Source organism: Sander lucioperca, chromosome 22 (assembly GCF_008315115.2).
Source record: "Sander lucioperca isolate FBNREF2018 chromosome 22, SLUC_FBN_1.2, whole genome shotgun sequence".
Taxonomy (NCBI): domain Eukaryota; kingdom Metazoa; phylum Chordata; class Actinopteri; order Perciformes; family Percidae; genus Sander; species Sander lucioperca.
Genome location: NC_050194.1, coordinates 27,031,426 through 27,056,636, shown reverse-complemented (window position 1 = coordinate 27,056,636; position 25,211 = coordinate 27,031,426). Strand labels below are relative to the sequence as shown.

Sequence of the window (25,211 nt, the reverse complement as noted above, 5' to 3'; positions counted from 1 at the left end):
CACCGGGTTGTGTTTCTTGCTGTCTTTTCCTGTCTTTCTAGTAACTAGTGTGTGTGTGTGTGTGTGTGTGTGTGTCTGTCTGTGTGTGTGTGTGTGTGTGTGTGTGTGTGTGTGTGTGTGTGTGTGTGTGTGTGTGTGTGTGTGTGTGTGTGTGTGTGCATGTGCATGTGCGTGTGCGTGCGTGCAGGACATGGAAAGAGTAGCCATGCTAAACCGCAGGATGAGAGGAGGAGGAGGGATTGGACCTATGTATGGATCTGGTAGGAAAGCTGGATCTCCTGCTCCATCTTTACAATACAGTCCACACCCTGTGGATTATAATCCTGTGGTGTACTCTATAATGCATTATAAAGCATTCTTAAATGGGTTGTACTCAATGTTTAGAACATTAATATAGCAGCAAAAACATGTTTTTAATCTGTGAAGATATAGTGCAGTAAGTGCAGATATGGCTGTTCTTTATTCTGATAGTAGGTCCAGCCGCGGGTGCATGTTATAACTTAGAGCACAGATCTTCAACAGGGGGTCTGTATCTCCTAGGGAGTCCTCAGAGTTGCAGCAGGGGGGCCTCCAAACTAGTGTTTGATGGTTTACAAAAATAAAAAATATGTCTGAAAATATACATCAACATGAATCCAACATATTATTAGTAAAGATACATATTTATTTAGAATGTAGCCATCCAAAGATACAGTTAAGCTTAAGGATTTACTGTGCCACATTTTAACATTAAAACATGATGTACATATATGAATATGCCAACAATTTTTATTTTAAAAGCTTAGTATTGTATGCACCATACCAAGGTATGCGTAAAGGCTTTAGGCCACCCTACATGTTATTGTTATCAGGATTTGTGCAGGCTTGGACTAAAAAAATGCAGAGTTAAGAGAAGGCAGCTTAAGGTTTTGAGGGTGTATTAACTTAAAATGGCTACAACAAAAAGCTTCCTGAAGCAAGCAGGTAAAAAACTGGAAAAGGGAAAAACCAAATACGCTAGGAACACCCAAGGCAGGAAGTAAAACAAGAAACGACACAGGAGAAACAGCCACTACAAAGTAAATCAGGAAACTGAAGCATGAAAACATACACAATGATGGAACTATACCAATCAGAGAACACAGAAAGAACACGGATAACACACAACCATGAAACAAATAACAGGGAAACAGTCACACAAATGAATTTGGAATGAATTGACAAAATAAAACAGGAAAAACCACAACTGAAAACCACAACCATGACAATTGTCAAAAGCCCAGTTTAATATGCAGCTCAATTTTATACAATATATGTAGTAAGGGGTTTCTTTTTCAGCTGAGGGGTCCTTGGCTTAAAAAAAAGTTTGACTTTTGACTTAGAGGTATAAATGTTTTGTCAGTAAGGGCTCAGAATTTTAAGTAAGTCAAGTTTATGAAAGGCTATTTGTGTCTCATTTGTGTGCATACGATGGGAAATTTTAAGCACAACTAAATTATTTTTCCAAGCACATAAATTACTGATTGAAAGATCCTGAAGAGCAACACAGGAATATTCCCTCCTTAGAACGGACAGACATACAAAGATGTTGTATATACAGAATATAGAGTATGTAGTATGCAATACGTTAGTATGCAATTGCAAACACAACCACAGTAATATAGTTAACAACCAAGAAATACAAATTAGCCATGCTACAAAGTATAAGGAATACAGAACAATAAAGACTGCAAAGTATCTTTTCGTAACATTTTCTTCTTGTTGTAAGACAGTTTGGACTTTTCCGGTCTCATTTTGGAATTAAGTGATTTAGTCTCTGTAAATAACTGATCATTCTGTTTTTCAGGAATGCCCATGACAATGCCGGGCTATCCTATGGGTAAGTGAGAAGGTCACCAAGAATACAAATGTTGTGTCCTGTTGGAGAAATGTCCTCAAGCCATGAATCCGTGAATCCATGAATTTCATGTCGATTGGCTAAAACAGTTTTCTAATCTTAACCTTATTGTGTTGCCTCTGCTCAGGAATGGCGGTTAACCCTTCAATGCCCAGCTATGGTGCAACTCCCATGATGCCAGCCATGCCAGGTAATATGTGAATCTTTCATCCAGTTAATTCAGAAAATAAAGAGACAATTCAAAATGGTACATAAAGCTCACTTAACACCATGCACATGAAAGAAAAAATAAATCTAATAACATTCATATGCTCATATTATAACATTGCCTTTGTGTGAAGAGGTTCTAGGTAGATGTAATTGATTACTTGTCATCACTGTTAAATGTGCAGATTTCTTAATATCCAATCATATGTTTACCTGGAAAACAAATTGAGAATGTAAAGCAAAAGCAAACACAGTGACCTACAGTATTACATCTGCATTTCTGGTAGCAAAATGGACAATATTAATGAACTGGAAAATACAGAAAAAAAGGAGCGCTGGTTTAAAGAAAAGAAAAAAAGGACTTATTAGCAATGGAGCAAGCAGCTTATTACGCCCTCCAACAAAGTCATACTGGAAAATTTCATTTGTGGACACAAATATGGGCATATACTGTAATTGGCAAGGAGAAACATGATTTGATATAGGAAGAAGGATATATACAGTAGGTCTGTCTGAGGTTTCTGCGGGTAAAAAGGAAGTTTTTCCTTTTTGCTTGCTCTTGGGGCTAATTTTTGGGTCTCTGTGAATTATAGTGTAGCCTAGACCTACTTTATCTGTGATGTGTCATGAGATAACTTCTTATATGATTTGACACATTTAATTGAATATGGACATTACACCCCCCAAAATATCTCTCATAGTAAATGTATTGCATGTGTTAAAGAGCCCCTATTATACTCCTTTTCAGCATCATATTTTTACTCTTGGGGGTCTACTAGAATAGGTTTACATGCTTTGATGTTAAAAAACATATTATGTTTCTCATACTGCCCATTACTGCAGCTCCTCTGTCTGAAACACTCTGTCTCAGCTCTAGGCCCGCCTTTCTGACAAGCCCAGTCTGCTCTGATTGGTCAGCTGGCCCACTCTGTTGTGATTGGTCGACCAAATTCAAACCAGCCACTGGGCAGGCTGCTCTTGCTCAGGCAGCACCTATGGGCAGCACATATGAAAAACTGGGCTGGTTTTCTCAATCAGTGACATCACTAATTGAGGAATTTCAAACAGGAATCTGGGCGAGGTGTTTTCAGAAAAAGTTCTGTCTCTGGGAGAGAAAGTTTTTTTTGTACTGTATACATCTATTACATACACAAAAAAACTATAAAACACACTAAAAGCTGGGGAAAATCCCCAAAAACATAATAGGGGCTCTTTAAATGTTGTATTTTACTAGTTCCTTTGCTAGTGATTTCAATGTAGTTAATTACCTGAAAAACAGTTTGTGGTATTTATCCCTACACAGCCATGATGATGCCTCAGACTCCCATGCCTGCCCCGCCTGTGGCTGACCCCATGCAGATGGCAGCATCACAGCAGGCTCTCATCAACCAGCAGGCCGTTATCATGGTGAGGACAAGCTCACCAAGCATACTTTTGTTATTTGCAGAGTGTGATCTTCTGGTGGGGATGCATGGGATTTCCCCCTTTCTGGTCTACATATCCCTGCTTCTGCTAAATTATTTTTTATCCCCAGTTGGGACAAAATGTATCCCCCCCTCAAAGTGATCAATCATGCAGTGATGACAGTTAAGTTTAGGCACCAAAATGACTAGTTAAGTTTAGGAAAAAGATTTTGGTTTAAATTAAAACACTCCCAAAGAACAAACACACGTTTCCTGGGTGAAAGTATTTTGTTTTCTCTTCGAAGTGAACTCTGGCTTGAAAGCGATGTGGTTTATGTTGACACCACGTTGTACTATTTCATTCTGAGATTATTTTCCATTGGATATTGAAGTTCATAAATAAGTGTTTTGGCATGGTTGGCTGAGTAGAACTATATCTGTGGTATTGGAAGGGGGATTTGTTTTGTTGTGCATGATTAAAAAACATCCCCCCTCTGCTTTTTTCACAAATCGCACCCTGGTTATTTGCCACTCCACCCACATCTTCATTTCCTAGCTCCTTCTCCAACCTGCCCTCCAGCTGTGTACTGTCATGTCCTCTCTCTTTGTCCCCCTGCAGGCCCAGCAGATGACCATGCAGGCGATGACTCTGTCCCAGCAGCAGACACAGGAGCAGCAGAGGAAGCAGAAGGAGCAGGAGAAGAAGCAGAAGGAGTGGGAGAGAAAGCAGGAGGAGCAGGAGAGAAAGAAGGAGAACGAGAGGCAGCAGAGACGAAAGTCTGAGCGACGGTTAAGGGAACGCTCACGCTCACCCTCCCCCTCCCGTCAAACTCCGTCACCCCCACCTGCCAAGCCCAAAGCACCTGTACCTAAACCTGCCTCCAGCTACAGGAAGCCTGAGCCAGAGGTAGTTCTGTATATAGTTTTTTTTTGTAGCGTACTCTACTATTTTTCTCTACTTTCCTACTATGCCTGATTCTTCCTTTCACCATATATTCAATTAAATTTTAAATTTTATTTATAGTATTTCAAACATAAGAGTTATCTCAAGACACTTTACAGAGTAGGTCTAGACCACACTCTATAATTTACAAAGACCCAACAATTCCAATAATTCCCCGAAGAGCAAGCATTTAGTGCGACTGTGGCGAAGAAAAAAAAAGAGAAACCTCGGACGGACCCAGACTCTTAGTGGGCCGGCTTCCGGTTGGGACACAGAGACACTGATACAGATATACAGATATGCAGATATAGAGAAATGTGATTCATAATAAATATAGCAGTTGGTGTGTGGCAATTATAGTAAAAATAAAGATAGTAGAACTATGACTAGAAATAATAGTTGTAGCAGTTCAGGGTGTAGCAGGGCGTAATAAGGCATAGCAGGGCGTAGTAGGGTGTAGCAGGGAATGGCAGGCCGGCAGCTGCAACCATGATTTAGGTGCCACCATAATCAAGGAAAACTGCAAGACAAGAAAACATAAGGACTCTGGGGAATAAGCTCCCCAGAGCTAAGTTAGTAACAAGCATTACTGGGAAAGGGACGCACACAGATGGAGAGAGAGAGGAGAGAGGAGCTCAGTGTGTCAAAGGAAGTCCGCCGGCAGTCTAAAACTATGACAGCATAACTAAGAGCTGGTCCAAGGCAAACCTGAGCCAGCTCTATAAGGGTTGGTAGATGAATCTGATTACACTCTTCTACAAACTGTCCTTTTATTTATTTTCAGGTGTATACCCTCACATTTGGTTGTTGTTTTCTTCTTGTTGTAACCTCTAACATCTCTACTGTTTTACCTGATACTGCTGCAGTGGCCCATTTTCGCCATGGGGATGTGTGCTCAAGTTGTACGCTGATGATGAAAAAAAAAATCCTTAAGCTTACTACCAAGTTTTTCCCAGAGCGTTTTTTTGACATGCCACTGTCTTCATCAGAGAAATTTCTTTCATCAAATCCCATTAAAAGACCAAAGCCAACAATGTGTTAGTCTGCCTCTCAATAGGCTAATGTCTGACTTCTCTACCTTGTCTGTGGCTCCAAGCCCCAAGCCCATTGATTCCTGCTGATGACATACATCTTTAAAAACAGCTCACAAATATAAAGTTTCATTTTTTTAAAGGCTCAGTAAATCCCTAAAAAACCTGGTCACTATAGCAGCAAACAGGAAGGAATTGTGCATTTGCTGGGGACTATTTTACATGTGTTCATGAGTCAAAAAAACTACTGTGTGTGTGTTTATGGTAATAAAGGAACATGTCAGCCAGTGCAACACTGTTGCTGTGTTTTTGGATACACACAATAATAGTACCAGTACTACAATATCTATTAATATGTATTGTATTAATAGATATTGTAGTACTGGTACTATTATTGTTCTCTGCTAAGGATAGAACGGCCCTGGCTGATTATCGGGCCGTTTTTTGGCAGTTTGCAGATTATCTGTATCTGCATTTTATTTACCTGATAACTGATACAGTTAATAATTAAAGTGTGCTACTTTGGCTCGGCTACAGCTCTGTGTCTGTCCTTCTGCTTCAGTTTCACTCACCACTGAGTCTGACTTAATGTCCCGCCCACAACACTATCTGACACTCTTTTACTGTGTATTATATTGAAAGTTTCTAATTTATTAAATAATTGCTTAAATCATTCAAACAAAGTTTTGTGTTGGAGTTTATAACATTCCAAAATCTTAATTTTGACGTAAAGAGCTTTATTTTCACTGTAAATATTATCGGTTTCATCAACTACTAATAATCGTATCAGCCCTGAAAAACGGTTGATCCCTATTCTCTTCCCCATGTTAGTATGTCAGTCATGTTGAGATAATTACACTATAAAGGATAATTTGTTATAGTAATGTTACCTTGCTACCGGAACTACGTAAGTGGCAGTATAGTTCTAGTTCCATTTTAGTAAATGTTGCTGTTGTTGTGATCGCTCGCTGGCTCTGGCGTGGACTTGAAAAGTACGTCTGCACCAGGGTTAGAGCGTTCTACAAATATTGCCATCCTCCATAGTAAAGGAAGATAAAACGTTCTACTCTTGTCCGAGTAATCCTTCCTCCTGCACGTATACATCCGAATATCCCTCGTTAGTTGAAGTTAACAATATATTAATTGTTGTTTTGGACCTGCACATGGGATTTGTTGATAATACAGAAAGATAAAGAATACTGCAACCTTCTACTTTAATTCCATAAATGTGAAGCATTGATATCACTGGTCTGTTTCCTCCTCGTGTAATGACGTGTTGTGTGCTCATGTCCATTGCTTCTACAGCCAGAGAGAGAAGTGGACTTACCAGATCCAGATGACCTGCACTCTGTCAGAGACAAGACAGAATACTTCCAGAAGATTGGTGAGTGACAAGCAACCATTAGTAATATAATAGTCTCGCATTGCCAGACCTTGCCTCCACAGTAGCTAAGTTTCCATCCAATTGTCAATCGAATTATCTAAAGTTCGGTAAAAAAAACTCATGCGAATAAAGCTGGTGAAAGTGTGTTTCCATCCAACGGCTTTAAAGCGAATAAAAACCTGTGCGTAATGACGTCACATGTTGTTTTCCGGTCAAATTGGTATATATCGAATTGATTTTAGACATCTTAAGGTGTTTCCATTCATTTTCGCACTGAATCAACAACATTCAAGCTAACTTTTGCGAACAAAGTTTTGCCAGACAAAATGGATCATGCCATCTACCAACAAATGATCAATATTGCACAAGTTGTAATAGTGCTTATGTGCCAGCTGATAGCGACATATCAAGCTATAATAAGAAAACAACGACACTATCAACACATTGCTATGATGATGCAGATGCACGTAAATGCCCGACGACAACGGAGGCGGCCTGTGGTGTGGGAACGACAGCACTCCAAACAGTTCTGGGAGATCGTGGTTCAGAGACACTTCACGGAAACCCTTTGGTTGAAGCATTTTCGGATGACCAAGACAACATTTGACCTGTTGTGTAATTTGTTTGGCCCGTTAGGTCCGATGAGACCGAACGTATTTCCTTTGAGTCGATATTCATGAAATTCTATCGAATTTTACTGTTTCCATAAGGCATTTTTCATTCGATATCACCTAATTGAGGTTGGTTTGGGTGGTGGATGTCTCAAACAACACAGGACTTTCACCCCGGAGACCGCGGCTTGTGGCACGCGTGTGGCGTTTCATTACCCCATTGTTCTTTTCCTAAACCCAGCTGTCCCGTTGTTGTTGCGCATCCCCCAGAGACCGCGGATCGTATCCGGCATGTGGCGTTTCATTTCCCTGTTGTTCTTTTCCTAAACCCAACCGTACCGTTGTTGTCGTGCGTCCCCCAGAGACCGCAGATCATGGCCCGTGTGTGGCGTTTCATTTCCCTGTTGTTGTTTTCCTAAACACAACCGTCCCGTTGTTGTGCGTCCCCCAGAGACCGCGGATCTTCGAACTTTCCCCGTTCTTCTATTCCTATATCCAACCTCCGTATAGATGCTTCCCATTACGTGCTGACCACCACGAAATAAACAAGATTAATGTGTCCATGTACACGAATCAATAGATTAAAAATAATGTGACCATTTCACGAACTGCCGTGAGACCATGTTGCGGGAAGGAACTTATTTGGGTGGAACGTGTACATTCAAAAGTTGTTTTCGTCGTGCAACAGAAAACTCAGATTGGACAGATAGTCTAGCTAGCTGTCTGGATTTACCCTGCAGAGATCTGAGGAGCAGTTAACCATAGTCCTCAGAAATCCACCGGAGGTTAGAACGCCAACACAGAGACACAGGAAGGTGACGGACATCCGGCCGAAAAGAAAGACAACCGGTGGAATTTCCGGTGGCACCGGAGCAATCCTGGAAGTGGAACATTGTGCATATAGACTAGTAAAATAATGAATGTAGCTTATTTTTTTCTTATTTTTTTTTTTTCTTAACTATCTTTTAAACTGTCTCTCACATCTAATTTAGTATATAATATACAGTAAATGCAGCAGAGGTTGGGGCTGCAGGCTTTCTCACTCAAATGTGTTGAAATGAATGTAATGGCTCACTAATCTTAAAATTTTTATCACTTTAAATCATCATGCTTATAATAGTCTATATCCACGACGTTCCACTTCCGGGATTGCTCCGGTGCCGCTGGATATTCCGCTGGATGTCCTTGTTATCGGCCGGATGTCTGTCACCTTCCTCTTTCTTTGTGTTGGCGTTCTAACCTCTGGTGGATTTCTGAGGACTATGGTTAACTGCTCCTCAGATCTCTGCAGGGTAAATCCAGACAGCTAGCTAGACTATCTGTCCAATCTGAGTTTTCTCTCGCACGACTAAAATAACTTTTGAACGTACACATGTTCCACCAAAACAAGTTCCTTCCTGAGACTATTTTGCAGAGGCACCGTGGCTCCGTCTGGCGCTTAGCCCCGCCCATGACGATTGTGATTGGTTTAAAGAAATGCCAATAAAACAGAGCCCGTTTTTCTCCCATTCCGGAATGCTGTGTGGACTAGCCAGACAGCGCTGTGGAGGAAGGTCTGGCAATGCGAGACTATGCTTATGATATTAATAATGTCCCAATTCCCTCATTCCTCACCATCTTTCTCTTCTACTGTCCTCTAGGCTTTCAGTCCCATGGTGAATCCAAAAGCCCAAAGCCTCGGCCAGCCTCCTCCAGCCCGCCTAGACAGCAGCAACGCTCCCCGCCATTACCAGCTCCATCACCCCCGCCTACAACACCGAAGCCTGAGGGTAAGATGATGAGCAATGGTTCAGTGGACTAGATCAGGGGTGGCCAACCTGCGGCTCTTGGCCTGCTCCTGTGAGGCACTTACTGTGTGGCTGTGTTATCGGTTGATTTTTTTTTTTTTTACTTTGTTAAAAATATTTCAGAGGAATCCAAAAACATTTAAATGCATCTGACAATACTGCCAATACATTTGCCAATAATTACAAAACAAAAAATAATGGTGTCATGTAGCTGGAACAATTAAAATTTTTACTGTACAATATAATTGTCTCATAAATAGTTGCGATTAACAATACAATTGTCTCTTTCAGTCAAACTTGAAAAGATTTATTGAGTTATTACTGTTTCAAACAAAGTTTTGAATGAATCCCAGGATACATCTTTCAGTTATATATCACAGTTATATAACCCAGATAATGTAATAACACGGGTACACAGCCTATGAAGTAAACCAAGCATCTTTGTCATCATAAAACATTGAATTTTTTTCTTAAATGACTTTTAATTGACAATTCTCGTCAACAGTCATAACTCTTAGGACCTTAGCTAATGTTAGCAATAAATTGTGGTTGAACAAAGAAATGGCAATAATGTAAAAAATTGCAATTAGACAATAAAGTAATAATGATGATAATGATTGATGCGGGATAAGTGATGCGTAGCTACTCTACTCTAGTCCAAACTGCACAGAGTTGTAAATGAAGAAGAACTATAGACTGCTGCTAGTGAGTGGATCATGGCAGAGTTAGGAGGAAAACGTTAAGCTGCTATGTATTGTGTCATAGATCTGTAAGCTGCTGCTGTACTGTGTGTGGACTGGTTAGCCACCCCTGGACTAGAGCTGTAACAATTCCAATTATTTGCTGTACAATTAAATGTCTCAGAAATAATCGCAATTAACAATATAATTGTCTCTTTCAGTGTCAACCCCTGTGTTGTCCTCCCGGTTCAAAACTGAAAAAGAATACTTATTTAGTCGCTTTTTTAAGTGCTTTTTAAATTACTTTTTCCCCACTACCACCAATATATACACCACTTACAACAACTTATTACCACTAGTTTTAAACTTATGTTTTGGAATTCAGGGTCAATAAACCTCATTTATATGAAATTATACCTGATTTTGGTAGCCTGGAAAAACCCTGACGAACTTCCGGCAAATTTGAGATTAGCTCTACAAGTCAGTCTGACTAATAGTTAAGATCAGAGGAAGAGTTTGGTCCAAATGTTGTCAGGATACTGTTTTGAATTCATTTAAACCGTTTTTTTCAAATGCTATAAAATTGAATGAAAAAACCCAGAATTCAATGAAAGCCCTAATCCCAATCCTTCATTTAACTTGCAAAGAGCGTTGTATGGAACCATCCATGTTACTTTGGGGGCAATTTGGTTGAAAGAAACCCAAATTTCTGATATAGAAACTTTGAAAATGGGTCAAATTACACCCGAGGACAACTCAAGGGTTAAAAAGATGGATTAATCTATTACTTGTTTAAACAAATTAAAGTTTTGAATGAATTCCAGGATACATCTTCTGGTTATATCACTGCTATGTGACTCAGAAAATACAAACACAAACACAGCCTATGAAGTAAACCATGCCTCTTTTTTTGTTGCTATGAACGTGTTTAGGGTTTATAACACAGGACTTTAAAGCCAGGGAGTGGAGTTCGCTTCCCAGGAAAAACCGAAGACTTTCACTCAGGAAATGCGTGTTCCTTAGGAGTGTTTTAATCCAAACCACGATCTTTTTCCTAAACTTAACTAGTCGTTTTGGGCCCTAATCTTAACTTTTGTTGCGGCAAAACACTTATATTTTGTGGACTAAATTTAACCGTAATATCCGCCGAAACGTGCAGCAGCTTCCGGTGCACTAAACCGGGCTCAAAGTCACCCATTTTCAGCTAAACACATCTACTAACTGCCGCTGATACGACCGAGCTGTGACAGAGGTCCGTAGCCCGCGTTGCGAAGCTATGTAGCAGCTTAAACACCTAGAAACTGCTGCTCGGCGTTATGGAGCTCGTAGCCAGCCGGCATCACGTGACCAGCCAGTGGTCTCCTAATTTCGTAGGATATCATACGTTTTGGTGTGCGTACATTTTCGTACGATATCATACGGACCAGTTCGGGAGAATGCCTTGAGCTGTCATATTATATAGTATGTACTGTAGATCACAAAAGGAAAATGAGCACACAGCTGACATTTCTATTTTGTGTGAGAAGACAAACTGATTATGCAAAAAATTAATTGAATGAACAGCTAAAGCTATAGTTTCTGTCTTATCTCCCACAGTGAAGCGTCTCCACACCCCTCCAGCCAGAGAGGTGGACCCCCCAAAAGCAACACCTGCCCCGGGTCCTCTCGCCAAGCCTCAGCCCGAACCCACCTCCAACATCCGGGAAATTATCAAAATGTATAACAGCCGACCCCAACCAGAACCCAAACCCTTTGAGCCTGTCAGGTCAGTTTCAGCGCTGCTCCCTACGAGGTCTCTACACACTTCCCCGAAAGTTTCTTCTGATCTTACATCCTGCTGTTTCCTGCTTGCAACAAGGTTCCCACTGTGTCTTAAAGGAACACGCTGACTTATTGGGACTTTAGCTTATTCACAGTAACCTCCAGAGTTAGATAAGTCCATACTGACCCTTCTCATTTCCGTGCGTGTTGTAACTCTGTCTGACTAACCGGTAACCGGTTCCAACTAGCCTACTGCTCTTAAAAAGTCTAAAATTCTGAACTTTAAATTTAAGGCCTTAAAACGTTTCATTTAGTCAGGTCTAAAAAAGGTTTTACCCTCGTTCATTTCCAGAAACGCCGCAGAAAGAAAAAGTATGGCGTTGTAGCGTACAAAGCAGAGCTCTAGAATCTTTGCTCTGTAACAAAACCAGCAGAATGCTGCCCTCAGAATGTTGGTTCGGTGTGTTGTAGTTCTTTCTGGGGGACATTGGTGTTGGTACGTACGCGGTGATAAAACTACAAATCCTGTGATAAATGCAATACCTGCCCGCGAAATACATCTGCGTCTCCTAAGAGTTTGTTAAAGTTTGGCTAGGCCTACGTGTGGAAAATGGGAAAGTGTTCTTTTAAGGAGACATGGCTAGATCACAGCGATTTTCGCTGTTGGTTACAAGCGGTACCCAGCTCCAGGTACGAGGCTCGCTGCAAACTTTGTAAAAAAAATATTCAATTAGGGACTCTGGGTTTGAAGGCGCTGGAGTCACACGCCAGAGCAGAGAGACACAAGCTAGCCGCAAACACTCTCCAGAAGTTCAGTGAGGATCTCTGAATGATCCAATGTTGAGCTAAATGACTAATGATGATAAATAGAGTCCACCTGTGTGTAATCAAGTCCGTATAAATGCACCTGCTCTGTGATAGTCTCAGAGGTCCGTTTAAAGCGCAGAGAGCATCATGAAGAACAAGGAACACACCAGGCAGGTCCGAGATACTGTTGTGGAGAAGTTCGCAAGGCACTATAAATTTCAATCTTTATAGTCTTAAAATGTCTTAAAAAGGTCTTAAATTTGACTTACTAAAACCTGCAAGAACCCTGTTGGAAGGGCATAGGTTTTGTTTTTTAACATTGGGTGGGAAACATTGGGGACACATATGGGACCCCAGAAAATGTTGAGCGTCAACACTTAATTTCCTGCATTTTCATGAATTTCTATGCAACAATTTATGATGCAAATGTCTTTATGTAAAGGAAATTATTATTCTCCTGTATTGTTCAAAACTTTCTGCATATTCAAAACATCACACAGGTTTCCATTTTTTTTAGGAATCATGTAATCTCAGCAACAAATCTGTTGGAGAATGAGACCGTATTAAAGCCAGAAGCTCCAAAGTTTCTACATAAAATCTACATAAAAGACATGAAATCACAAGAAATCACAATTTTATTTTTCACGCTCCTGTTGTGTTATTTAACCCCCCCGATGTAGCACAAGTAGACACAGTTCTTGTTTTCCGTACATGTTTTGAGCCTCAACGTTTTTTTAAGCCATGGACCTCTTAATTGAGAGAGATGACCCTACTATATATTGTATAAAATTGAGTTGCATATAAAACTGGGCCTGCAATAATGTGTGGGGTGCCTAAAGCCTTTATACATACCTTTTTATTAAAATAATCATTGTTGGCATGATTGTATAACTCATGTTTTAATGATAAACATACATGTGGCACAGGGAATCCCTATAGGATTAAAGCTTGAATTAGAACTAACCTGACTCCGCCAGATGGATTTGCTCGGCATATCCATCTGGGAACTTTCCATTGGAGAACTTTTGGGAAGGGGCCAAAATACTGGTTAGCTGATTGGATAAACCAGCTGTCTATCACCACCTATGTTGGTGATAGACGGGCCAAATCAACCAGTCAGATCAACGATATGTCAAACTCTTGCTGAAACCAGTCGGGAGAAGAGCAAAAACATCTTTTCCTCCGGGAAGCTCATCTCATCCGTGGAAGCCGCCATGTTGTTTAGACTGAACAGTCGCTTCTTGTTGCGTCACACCTAAACCCGCCTCAAAACCAACGCTGATTGGTCGGTCGTTTGGCAAACGGCTCCAAATTTTCTCTGTCTCAAGATGCCAGACTGATCTGTAAGTGGAAAACTGGAGCTTGCGAGATCAGGACGGACACTCTGAAGATAATCACCTTCACTCTCTCACTTTCTCCCTTGCTCTATCACCCACTCCCCACACACACACACACATGCCGGCTTGACACACACACACACACCAGCGCACAAGTATAAACTTCAGGCCGCTTACGTAGGCTACGGAGAAAGCTCTGCATGGAGCCTCCGCACAGCCATACATTTAAGCTTAACTGTATCTGTGGATTAGTCTGGCTATCACCAGACCAAGCTCAATCTTTGAAGATTGAACATTAGTCTGGGGAGTCTGTTCTGTATTTTCTACTGTACAAAGCGTGATCAACGAGCATAGTTCAAATGACTCTGTACGCAATTGGATAGTCCTTCAACCAATCAGACCAACGATCGGGGTGACAGTGACAGTGGCATCAACGGCTTGCTGCACTTCGGTGGCCGCCATGTTGAACGTAAACAAAAAGCTGCTTGCCGTGTTAAACCCGCCAATAGCGCACCAGGTAGATAAGTCAGTTTGTGATTGGTCCCCTCAGATTTGTAATGGAAGCAGGATAGAAAAATGTCCAGCCTGAGCTGCAGGGCGAAATCAAAACGCCGGCAGATCAGGCTGGGTTTACCCGGTCTATCTGTGGATGGCTACCTTAGTAACTGCCTATAGGCCAGTAAGCCCATCATCTTGAGACAATTTGTTTATGTTTTGTTTTTAAATTTAAAAAATGAACAATAATTTGGTGCCCCCTCCCCCCCCCTGCAGTAACTCTGAGGACCTCCTAGGGGTCCTGGACCCCCTGTTGAATATCTCTGCCCTAGGCTTTTCCTTTCCATGGATATCTAGGATTGTACATGAAATAAATGTATTTTCCCCTCATACTATGGCGCCACAGACTACCAGGATCCCACAATGGTCTCAATCACTAGAAATAATAACTTCTACAATGTGTTTGTGATTTACTGTTCTCATCCTCTTCACAGACCTCCTGCACGGCATTTCATAAAGAAGAATGACCCCAAAGAGGAAGCTCTGGCCAAACTCAAAAACATGGCACCAGTGCCACAACAAAAGGTCAGGATGGTCTGGAGAAGTCTAACTGTAACAACAAATAAGAAATACCTTTACATTTCTATTCAATTCAATTCAATAAAATTCAACTGAATGGTATTATCATTGACACAATGTACAGGCACACGTGCAACGAAACGTAGGTCAGTGGCTTCCAACAAACAGTGCGGGCGGTGGGCACATACACAGTAGATTAAAATAAAATAGACAATAGTATTAACATTATCAACATTATCAACAGACTCAGGATACAGGACAGCAGATGAGACCAAAAATGTGGACAATGTCATTATATTATAACATGGCAGAGAATCCTTAAAGTGCAGTAACAGGTGGAGGAAGGGGCAGGGGAGAGGGGGGTTGTATGCGGGAGTTTTAGAGAGATGTAAAGGTATTTTTTTAGTTAGGTTTATTATTCTGTCTCATATTGAGTATATCTGTCTGGAATATGCCGTGTGCCACATCTTCCATTTCTTACTGCTTGCAAAGGAGTGGGTGCCGCCGCCAGTCGCGCCTAAGAGGGCCCCACCCCCTCCCCCTCCCAGGACCCCCTCCCCACGGCCCTCTCCTCCCTCCACCAGGGGGCCCCGCGTCATCTCCAGCAACATGAAGCAGAAACAGCGCTCCCTGGAGGACCTGTTCGGCTCGCAGCGCTCTCAGCACCCTCCACCTGCTCCTCCCGAGTCCCCGCCGCCTTCTCCACACCCAGCACCCATCCTTCAGAACATCCCCGACCCGCCTCCCACGGCCGCCCCATCTCTCAGTGGGTGTTGCTCTCATTATGTTCTCCTTAGACCTTTATGTTTATATGCAGGGTGCGATTTGTGAAAAAATGCAGAGATGGGGGTATGTTTTTTGATCATGCACAACAAAACCAGAATTAGATCCCCCTTCCAATACCATGGATATAGAGCACTTAAATATGCTCTTCAGTATTCCATGGAAAATAATCTAAAATAAAACAACAACATACCCAGGAAACACTCGTTTGTTCTTCGGGAGTGTTTTAATTCAAACCACGGTCTTTTTCCTAAACTTTACAAATCCCACGCATCCCCCCCAGCAAATCACACCCTGTATATGTAGACTAAAAGGCCTCTTATGGGATGTATTTTAGCTGACAATTGCTGCTAACTAGCATTTAAACCAACATTATCTAATGTGAGGAGCTTCATGTCGGTCAGTGAACTTCATCTGCTGTTTATTAACTGTAGATATGATGTCAGATGTGGAAGGCATTCACTCTCAGCTCCACCGCTTCTCTGCTGGAGTTTACTTCTCTTACTCCAACATGCCGGGGAAACTGTTCCTGCGAAAAGAAGTAAGACACACACACACACACGCACGCACACACACACACACACACACACACACACATACTGTACACACACATACTGTACACACACACACACACACACACACACACACACACACGGCATGGATGCAGATGCAGAGACCCCTGGGCACAAAATGTCCAGCTGTAGCTTACACAGGATTTACGCAGACTACAGTTTATGTTCACAACCTGGAGGACAATATCTACACCTGATAGGTAGGGCTGAACTGTTAATCAGAATTTATTGAAATCGCAAATGGACTAGTGCAATATCCAAAATCTCAGGCAAAATATGTGTATCCGATATGTAATATGTAATACTGTATCCGAAGTCTCTTTTATATAGACCTTAGTGGTCCCCTAATACTGTATCTGAAGTCTCTTTTATATAGACCTTAGTGGTCCCCTAATACTGTATCTGAAGTCTCTTTTATATAGACCTTAGTGGTCCCCTAATACTGTATCTATTCAATTCAATTTTATTTATAGTATCAAATCATAACAAGAGTTATCTCGAGACACTTTACAGATAGAGTAGGTCTAGACCACACTCTGTAGTTTACGAAGCCCCAACTATTACAGTGGTTGCCTCAAGAGCAAGCATTAGCAGTAGCTATTGCGACAGTGGCAAGGAAAAACTCCCTTTTTTTTGTTAGGAAGAAACCTCGGACAGACCCAGACTCTTGGAGGGTGGGAGTGTGGCCTTGACCAACTGCCATGCATCGCTTGTTTTCAAGCCATGATGTCTCTCTCTTTTTCATGGGCGGGCCAAATTCACTGGGCGGGCAAAGCAGAGAAAGGGGAGGTAACCTTTCCCCTTATGACGTCATAAAGGGAAGATTCCAGATCGGCCCATCTGAGCTTTCATTTTCTCAAAGGCAGAGCAGGATACCCAGGGCTCGGTTTACACCTATCACCATTTCTAGCCACTGGGGGACCATAGGCAGGCTGGGGGAACTCATATTAATGTTAAAAAAAACTCATAAAGTGAAATGTTCATGCCATGGGACCTTTAAGGACACAGAATGGGCGGAGCATTATGTATTTAAGAGCATTGTTGTAATCATTGTTTCGAAAAATACTCTTGACGAAGGTCCAGAGTGACCGAAGCGTTAGTTTCTTCAATAAATGATGATGCAGGAGCCAGAGCAGAGTGCGGGATCTTCCTTTTGCAAGTCTAACATATTTTAATGGAAATGAGAATAATGATGCAAAAATGATCATTGCGGGCTCCTGGGTAGCTCACCTGTAGAGCGCGCAACCCATGATGATGACAATATCAGTCAAAATAATCAACAAACAAACAGGCATCACATCACCAACTGGAATGGAGCGTACAGTAACTTGCAAAGCTTCTTTTTTCCAGTGTAACACATTTCTTCTGATTTCATTTTGTAAAACCTCTTTTCAAAACCTCGTTAAATGCCCCCATCACTACCCTAAGTAACTAAGTATCATGTGTTTGTGTGCAGGTGTTTTACCCCCGAGAGATGTTCAACCGGCCCTACCTTCTCAATCTGTTATGTGAACAGGTTAGTGGGTTTACAGGTGTCATCATGTGTAACCTGATGTTCTGGAGTTTATTTGTATACAGTACCTTCTGATTATTGCTCATTATCTGCCTTGTACATCATAGGCAGTAGACATCAAACTCTTGACATTGTCAGTGTGTGATGTGTGTTTTAGATTATGAGGGACACCTACTCTGACAGCTGTGTGAGGATCAGCAGAGAGGAGAGGAGGAAGATGAAGGACCTGCTGGGTGAGAGTTTTGACCCATCATCATAATGCTGGGTGCTTCAGTTGTTGCAATGTTGATTAAAATGTCACAAACTAAAGTCATTCACAAGCAGTTGGTATAAATACTTAAAGCCTCTGAACACCCACACAGGTGTTTCCAGTTATTCTGGCTGATTAGACTCTGTTCAGGTTGATGGATAACACCACCACCATCATCAAAAGGGCACAGCAGCGTCTCTACTTCCTGAGACTGCTCAAGAGAAGTCATAGAGAGCATATTGACGTACTGCATCACAGTGTGGTATGCAAGTTGCACTGTGGTACAGAAAAAATCACTGCAAAGGGTCCTCCGGTCTGCAGAAAAGATCATTGGCTGCTTGCTGCCCACACTTGACAGCCTCATCCCGCTACCTCAGCAGAGCAAAAAACATAATCAAGGACTCCTCTCACCCAGGCCACGAACACTTTCAGTTACTCCCCTCAGGAAGGTGTTACAGGTCTGTCAGAACCCGCACATCCAGGTTCAGAGACAGCTTTTTCTACACAGCCATCACAACTCTAAAATTTCAATTACAGAAATAGGACTTCATCATGTGATCATTCATCATTGCCTTTTTGCACTGTATTTGCACTTTTCCAGTACTGTGATCTTTAACAAAAAAAATATTTTTTTGGTGTGAGAGTACGGCATGAGTAAGTGTAGGAATGTATACTAGTATGCACTAGAAGCACCTGTCCCATTATGTGTATGTGAGGGTACGGTTTGTGGAAGGGTATGGCGTGTGCGTATGAATGTATACATCTAGGCACCAGAAGGAGTAGCACTTAAATTTTGTTATGACAATGTTTTCCAATGTTTTCCAATGACAGATACATGATTCTGATTCTAGTGGGCCGGAGCTTTAATGGGAATTTATTAGGTCACAAATTCTTAATACCAATAAGAATGATAAAGGTGTCATTTGTCCCGCCCTAACACGTGCAACAACACTAACAGTAGACTCAGGAAGATGTCAATCACTCAGTCTAACCCCACCCACACAGTCCTGGAAAAGGTTCAATCAGACACCTGTGTGTGTGTGTGTGTGTGTGTGTGTGTGTGTTCAGGGCCTTTAATCACTGAATCACTGAATTACTGTATCCTAAATATTTCCCAATTCAATTACATTTTCAAATTGATTCGATATCCATTAGGTTAGGGGAATTTCAGTTATAATACCATTTTTGCTTGGATATAAAAGAGATTCGCAGAAAACTTGCTGTGGATTATACAAGCAAGAAGCAACTCTCAAATATTTCTTATATATTAATTAATATTTAGGGCTGTGCTCGATTGAAGGAATTTGTAGTCGACTAACACTCATTCAATTGTATCGACTAATCGATTAGTTGATTTAATCGACAGATATGTAAATCTGAGTTTCTCCGCAAAGAGTCATGCAAAAGCACCACTTTAATTCTTGTGTTTACCAGAGATGTGCTCGTACGTTTCTTGGAAATAAGTCATTCAGCATGAAAAAAGCATACAACATGACTAATCGACTAAAGAAATCTTAGTTGACTAAGACCAAAACGACCGATTAGTCGACTAATCGACTAAGAGGGAGCAGCCCTATTAATATTTACATTAAGAATTGACTCCCAAAAAGGGGGTCCATTCACCACATCCAAGGTAAAAAGGCATATTTTAAAAGATCGGGATTTTATTAATCGATATTAGATCATTCAAACAAAGGTTGATTTTAATTGAAGAATCAGTTATTTCAATTCAGCCCTGCTTTCTGCATTAGTTTTCTGAACATTATCCCATTTTCCCATTTGTACTCTAGCAAATTTCAATGTAGGAATGACTATAAGCACCATCCAGAACGACATCATGAAGAAGAGGATTGTCATTGCTGCTCGAGACAACTGGGAGAACTACTTCACCCGCCTGTTCCCTGTGAAGGTGAGCATGACAAAAAGAAATATGGCAAAGTTGGAGATAATGAGGAGTGTAAAGCATCTAATTCTATAGTCTATATCGACGACGTTTCATTTAGGGAATTGTTCCAGTGCCGCCGAAATTCGCGAGATGTACCTAATTTTTGGCTGGATGTCCATCACTTTCCACTTTATTTCTTTTAAATGTACACGTTCCACCAAAACAAGTTCCTTCCTGAGACTATTTTGAAGAGGCACCGTGGCTCCGTCCGGAGCTTAGCACCGCCCAAGATGATTGTGATTGCTTTAAAGAAATGCCAATAAACCAGAGCACGTTTTTCTCCTATCCCAGAATGCTGTGTGGACTAGCCAGACCTTCCTCTGCAGCGCTGTGGAGGAAGGTTTGGCAATGCCATAATTATTATTTATATATACAGTAATTATAATATATAATTATTTTATGACATTGCATGGCATTGCAGCCTTATTTGTTTAGCATATTTTAAACACAGAAGCAATTCAAAGTGATTTACAAAGGAAAGTAAAAGCATTAGAACAGTCAAAAGCAATAAACAATGAAAAACAGTGAAATCAATAAAAAAAAAGGTGATTTAAAGAATGTATGAAATGCAATAAAGGATATAAAAGTGCAGTAAAGGAAACCAATCAATGGCACAGGATAACTTTTTTCTCAGTCAGATGTGATGGGGGCTAGAGTTGTGGAGCATTTGAGATCATCAGGAAATTGGTTCCATCTGTGTGCAGGATGGTCGCTAAAAGCAGCTTCACCCTTTTGTTGTGACTTGACGTTCTACCAGTTGACTGCTTCCTAAAAGATCTCAGGGCCCTACTGGGTTTATATTCTTCAAGAAGATCAGAAACTAATTTTTGCCCAAGATTGTTGAGTGATTTATAAACTAATTAGCCTGGTTGACACCAGACCCTTCTCAGTTGTAACTAAGAGTGGGTCTGGGCAAGCTTCATTCACAGCCCATTTCCAACAGACGCCGCTCAAATGCCTCTGGGCGCAATTGGATAGTCCTTCAACCAATCAGACCAACGATCCGGGTGACGTAACAGCGACAGCGGCATCAACGGGTTGCTGCGCTTCGGTGGCCGCCATGTTGAATGTAAACAAAAAGCTGCTTGACGTCGCTGCGCTATCGTCATCGTGTAAAGCCTGCCTCAACGGTTGTGATTGGTTCCTCGATTTGAAAAAATTGGAAATGGGCTTGAATGGACTCTTGGCCAGACTGACTTGCAGAGCAAACCTCAAATTTGCCGGAAGTTTGTCAGAGTTTTCCCAGGCTATAAACTAATAATAATTTATAGATCCCCAGGGGGGAAATTACAATTTTTTCACTCTGTTATTAGAACACACTACACACAGGCCTGAAATACACACACATGCTCAGGTCCTATACATGCACTAATGGAGAGATGTCAGAGTGAGGAGGCTGTGACTGCTGGACAGGCACCCCGAGCAGCTGGGGGCTTGGTGCCTTGCTCAAGAGCACTTTGCCAGTGCCGAGGAGGTGAACTGGCAACCAGTCCAAACTCCATACTTTGGTCCGTGCAGGGAGTTGAACCGGCGACCCTCCAGTTCCCAACCCAACTCCCCACGAACCGAGCAACTGCCACCCCTAAGCTGCAGCACTCAAAATCTATTCAACAAGTAACTGGAAAACAGTGTACAGATTTAAGAACAGGTGTAAGTCCTTTTGTTAGAACTCTGGCAGCAGCGTTCTAAATTAGATCTTTTTGGGAAGAATGGGAAGAGACCGTTACGATAGTCCACCCTGCTGGAAACGAAGGCATGAATAAGTTTCTCCCAAGCTTGTCTGACCATGAGACCTCTAATACTTGCTATGTGTTTGAAATGATAAAATGCTGATGAAGTTATTGCCTTGTTGTGGCAGCTGAAGCTCATCTGAGTCCATTACAACACAAATATTTCTATCTTTATAGCTCTAAGCAATAACTTTCATTCTTTGCTTTTTGTTGCCAAATACAATGACTTCTGTCTTTTCTTTATTATTTGAAGGGAATTTAATTACGTCCAGCTATTTACTTGCTCTAAGCATTGATAGAGTGAGTCTAAAGGACCATAGTCACTTGGTAAAAAAGCTACGTGCATCGTTAATTGTCTGCATAGCTGTGATTAGCAACATTATTGTCATGTATGATTTGACCTAGACGGAGCATGTACAGGTTTAATAATAGCAGCACATGAGTGTTTTCCCTGTTTTCTTTTTGCCATCTACTGTACATCATGAGGTTAAAAATACATTTTTATGTTCTGGGAGATGGGTCAATCCTAAGAGGGATGGATAAGCACATAAGAAGCTGGATCCAGACTAGTTTAATGATAGCCAGACAGATTATTTTAAGAGGATGGAAGAATGAAGGGGTGCCGTCAATCCAGGAGTGAGCTGGTGAGAGGGCTAGGGTGGCAGCGTTTGAAAAAATGTCATATAAACAGTTTGCCAGACTGGATATCTATACTAGAAAATGGAGAAAGTAGCTGAACTTTCTGGAGGTCTCCTAAGAAGCTCTGTGCTGGGGAGAGACGTGTATGATGGGCTTATGGTGTTGTCATTTATGTTTATTTGGTTTATTGTCTATTTTGTTACTATTATTATCACACACAAAAAAACTACACTACAACTACAAACTACACTTTTATGCAGAAGGCGGAAAAAACTAACTAATCGTTATGTGACTTATATACAATATGTGTTTCGTGGGCTCCTACAAATTTTTGTGAGAAGAGTTCCTAAGTGTGTAATTTCTAAAACAGAAGACTCATCTTCTCATCTGATTTATCTTAACAATGAACCTCACAATATGTGTATATAATGAACACAATTGCTAACAGAGTGGAAATTCTACTGTGCGGTGCTGCTGAATTATTAAGTGACAAGGTTATTTTATTGTGACAACATATGCAATATGTCCAGGAGCATACCAGCTGTCTCGTTTCAAGCGTTAAGGTCAATTAGTTGTTGCCGGACCACAAACCACCTACGAATTTTAACAAGCATCTCCTCTGTGTATCTGTTGCAGTTGGACAGTGGGGATGCTCAGATTTTGGGTGTGTCTTATCGTGGGATTCGTCTCCTGAAGATGGTCAGAGCATCAGGCATCAACACCAAACACCTCCGTCTGCTCAAAAGCTACAGGTAAACACACAGCCTACATACACAAACACAGCTGGAACGTCATTCCCTTCTCGCGTTCATCCATGGTTCCATGTAAACTGGTTCAAGTCTTATCTCCAAGACAGGAAGTTAGTTTTTATTTCTGTGTCATGCTGAATATTTGGCCCATCTTCAGGGGTAGGGCTAGAAAGGCGGTATGGGGTGGTGCCTCCCCCCCGAATTATGATTGCCCCCCCCCCCCCAATTGGGGTATAGTGCTAGTGACAAATGTGATTTCCATTGTGGATTTCACAGCCCTTGTCACATGACCAATTAGGGTTTCTATGATGACTATCCAAAATTCTGATATAATGGAACCAGCACTGGAATTGTTGCAGACTGAGCCCATAGAACACTTGTATTGTATTGGATATACAATATACAATTACAATCAAGTTACTTCATAACCCTTCATTATTTTAGATTTTTAAAGCTTTTTTGAAACTCAACAGAGCCGTACACTTTCTCAACTCATCATTAAGTTCATTCCATAATTTAACCCCCAAAACTGATACACATCTATATTTACATTAGTCCTCACTTTACTAGTTTGAAAGATAGAAAACTGTCTTCAATTATAATTACCTTCTCTTAATTAAAAATAAATAACAATGAATACAAACAGGAAGGCCATTGTTCACACATTCTGTTATTATCATTTTAGAATACGTTGTCATGGTAATGACACTGTCACAGACACTGTCTGCTACTCATTCTCTACTTTGTACTGCCTATCAGATGTAGTCACTTTCAGCTCATGTTTCTTGCACAGAATGTTAACTCAGGTCTGCATGAATGCAGTTTTGCAGAGTTGCTGTCCGTTGACCTGCAGGGTGCAGACAGAGTGGAACTGGAGCTGAAGAGTGAACAGTTGGTGCTGCAGTCACCCAGAGCTCCACAGATCACTGCCATGATTCGCGTCTTCCTCCAGGAGCTCATCAGGGTAATTCTTCGCTCTTAAAGGAACACGCCGACTTATTGGGACCTTAGCTTATTCACCGTATCCCCCAGAGTTAGATAAGTCCATACATACCCTTCTCATCTCCGTGCGTGTCGTAACGCTGTCTGACGCCCCCATCACTAGCCTAGCTTAACACAGATACTGGAGGTAACCGGCTCCATCTAGCCTACTGCTCCCAATAAGTGACAAAATAACGCCAACATTTTCCTATTTGCATGTTGTGATTTGTATAGTCACAGCGTGTACACATAACAAGGTCACATGATACACAGCCATCTTCTAACCGTATACATACTGGGAACTATATTCTCAGAAGGCAAAGCACTGCTACTTGGGCGGAGTGATTAGCGCAACACCTGAAAAGCACCGTTGTTACTCTCTGCTCCTCACCACGGGGCTTCTCAGGTGCGAGCAAATCACTCCGCCGAAGTAGCAGAAGTAGCAGTGCTTCGCCTTCTGAGAATATAGTTCCCAGTATGTATACGGTTAGAAGATGGCTGTGTCTCATGTGACCTTGTTATTTGTACACGCTGTGACTATACAAATCACAACATGTAAATAGGAAAATGTTGGCGTTATTTTGTCACTTATTGGGAGCAGTAGGCTAGATGGAGCCGGTTACCTCCAGGATCTGTGCTAAGCTAGGCTAGCGGTGGGTGCATCAGACAGACTTACAGCACGCACGGAGATGAGAAGGGTATATATGGACTTATCTAACTCTGGGGGATACGGTGAATAAGACAAAGCCCCAATAAGTCGGCGTGTTCCTTTAAATCATTATGTCATCATCTTTCTATTTGATGCTTTTCTAGAATATTTTGGCCACGTGACATCATTTTAGTCCACATATCACCCTCATCCCTGCTTTCTAGGACTCTGGCTATGTGGTTGCCCTGAAGAGCTTCGTGACGGATGACAAAAGTCTTCTCAGATTCAGCAAGGGTGACATCATCAAACTGCAGTCAATGGAAGGACTTCAGCCAGGTGAGGTCATTACTTGGATGCTAGACATATGTTTATGGTATTTTTTAGTAGGCTTGGGCTGGTGTTTACATTTTCAAACCTGTTTAATATCAAGCCAATCACTGGATCGGACCGGTATACTGGATTTTACCACTAGGTGTCGCACTTGTCTCGGCCGCTACCA

At 41.5% G+C, this 25,211-nt stretch overlaps 1 protein-coding gene across 1 annotated transcript in view; it reads left to right on the top strand.

Annotated features, from left to right (window-relative positions):
• Window positions 1-25,211, top strand: part of myo15b (myosin XVB) — a 102,412-nt gene that overhangs the window by 55,664 nt on the left and 21,537 nt on the right. The window contains exons 35-51 of the mRNA XM_031323883.2: window positions 188-260; window positions 1,826-1,858; window positions 2,004-2,066; window positions 3,387-3,490; window positions 4,106-4,396; window positions 6,766-6,844; window positions 9,096-9,224; window positions 11,519-11,687; window positions 14,817-14,907; window positions 15,394-15,667; window positions 16,119-16,225; window positions 17,713-17,772; window positions 17,927-18,002; window positions 19,810-19,928; window positions 22,970-23,085; window positions 23,905-24,046; window positions 24,937-25,048. Of these exons, the coding sequence (XP_031179743.2) occupies window positions 188-260; window positions 1,826-1,858; window positions 2,004-2,066; window positions 3,387-3,490; window positions 4,106-4,396; window positions 6,766-6,844; window positions 9,096-9,224; window positions 11,519-11,687; window positions 14,817-14,907; window positions 15,394-15,667; window positions 16,119-16,225; window positions 17,713-17,772; window positions 17,927-18,002; window positions 19,810-19,928; window positions 22,970-23,085; window positions 23,905-24,046; window positions 24,937-25,048 (2,038 nt within the window). The remainder of the gene's footprint in view (window positions 1-187; window positions 261-1,825; window positions 1,859-2,003; window positions 2,067-3,386; window positions 3,491-4,105; window positions 4,397-6,765; window positions 6,845-9,095; window positions 9,225-11,518; window positions 11,688-14,816; window positions 14,908-15,393; window positions 15,668-16,118; window positions 16,226-17,712; window positions 17,773-17,926; window positions 18,003-19,809; window positions 19,929-22,969; window positions 23,086-23,904; window positions 24,047-24,936; window positions 25,049-25,211) is intronic.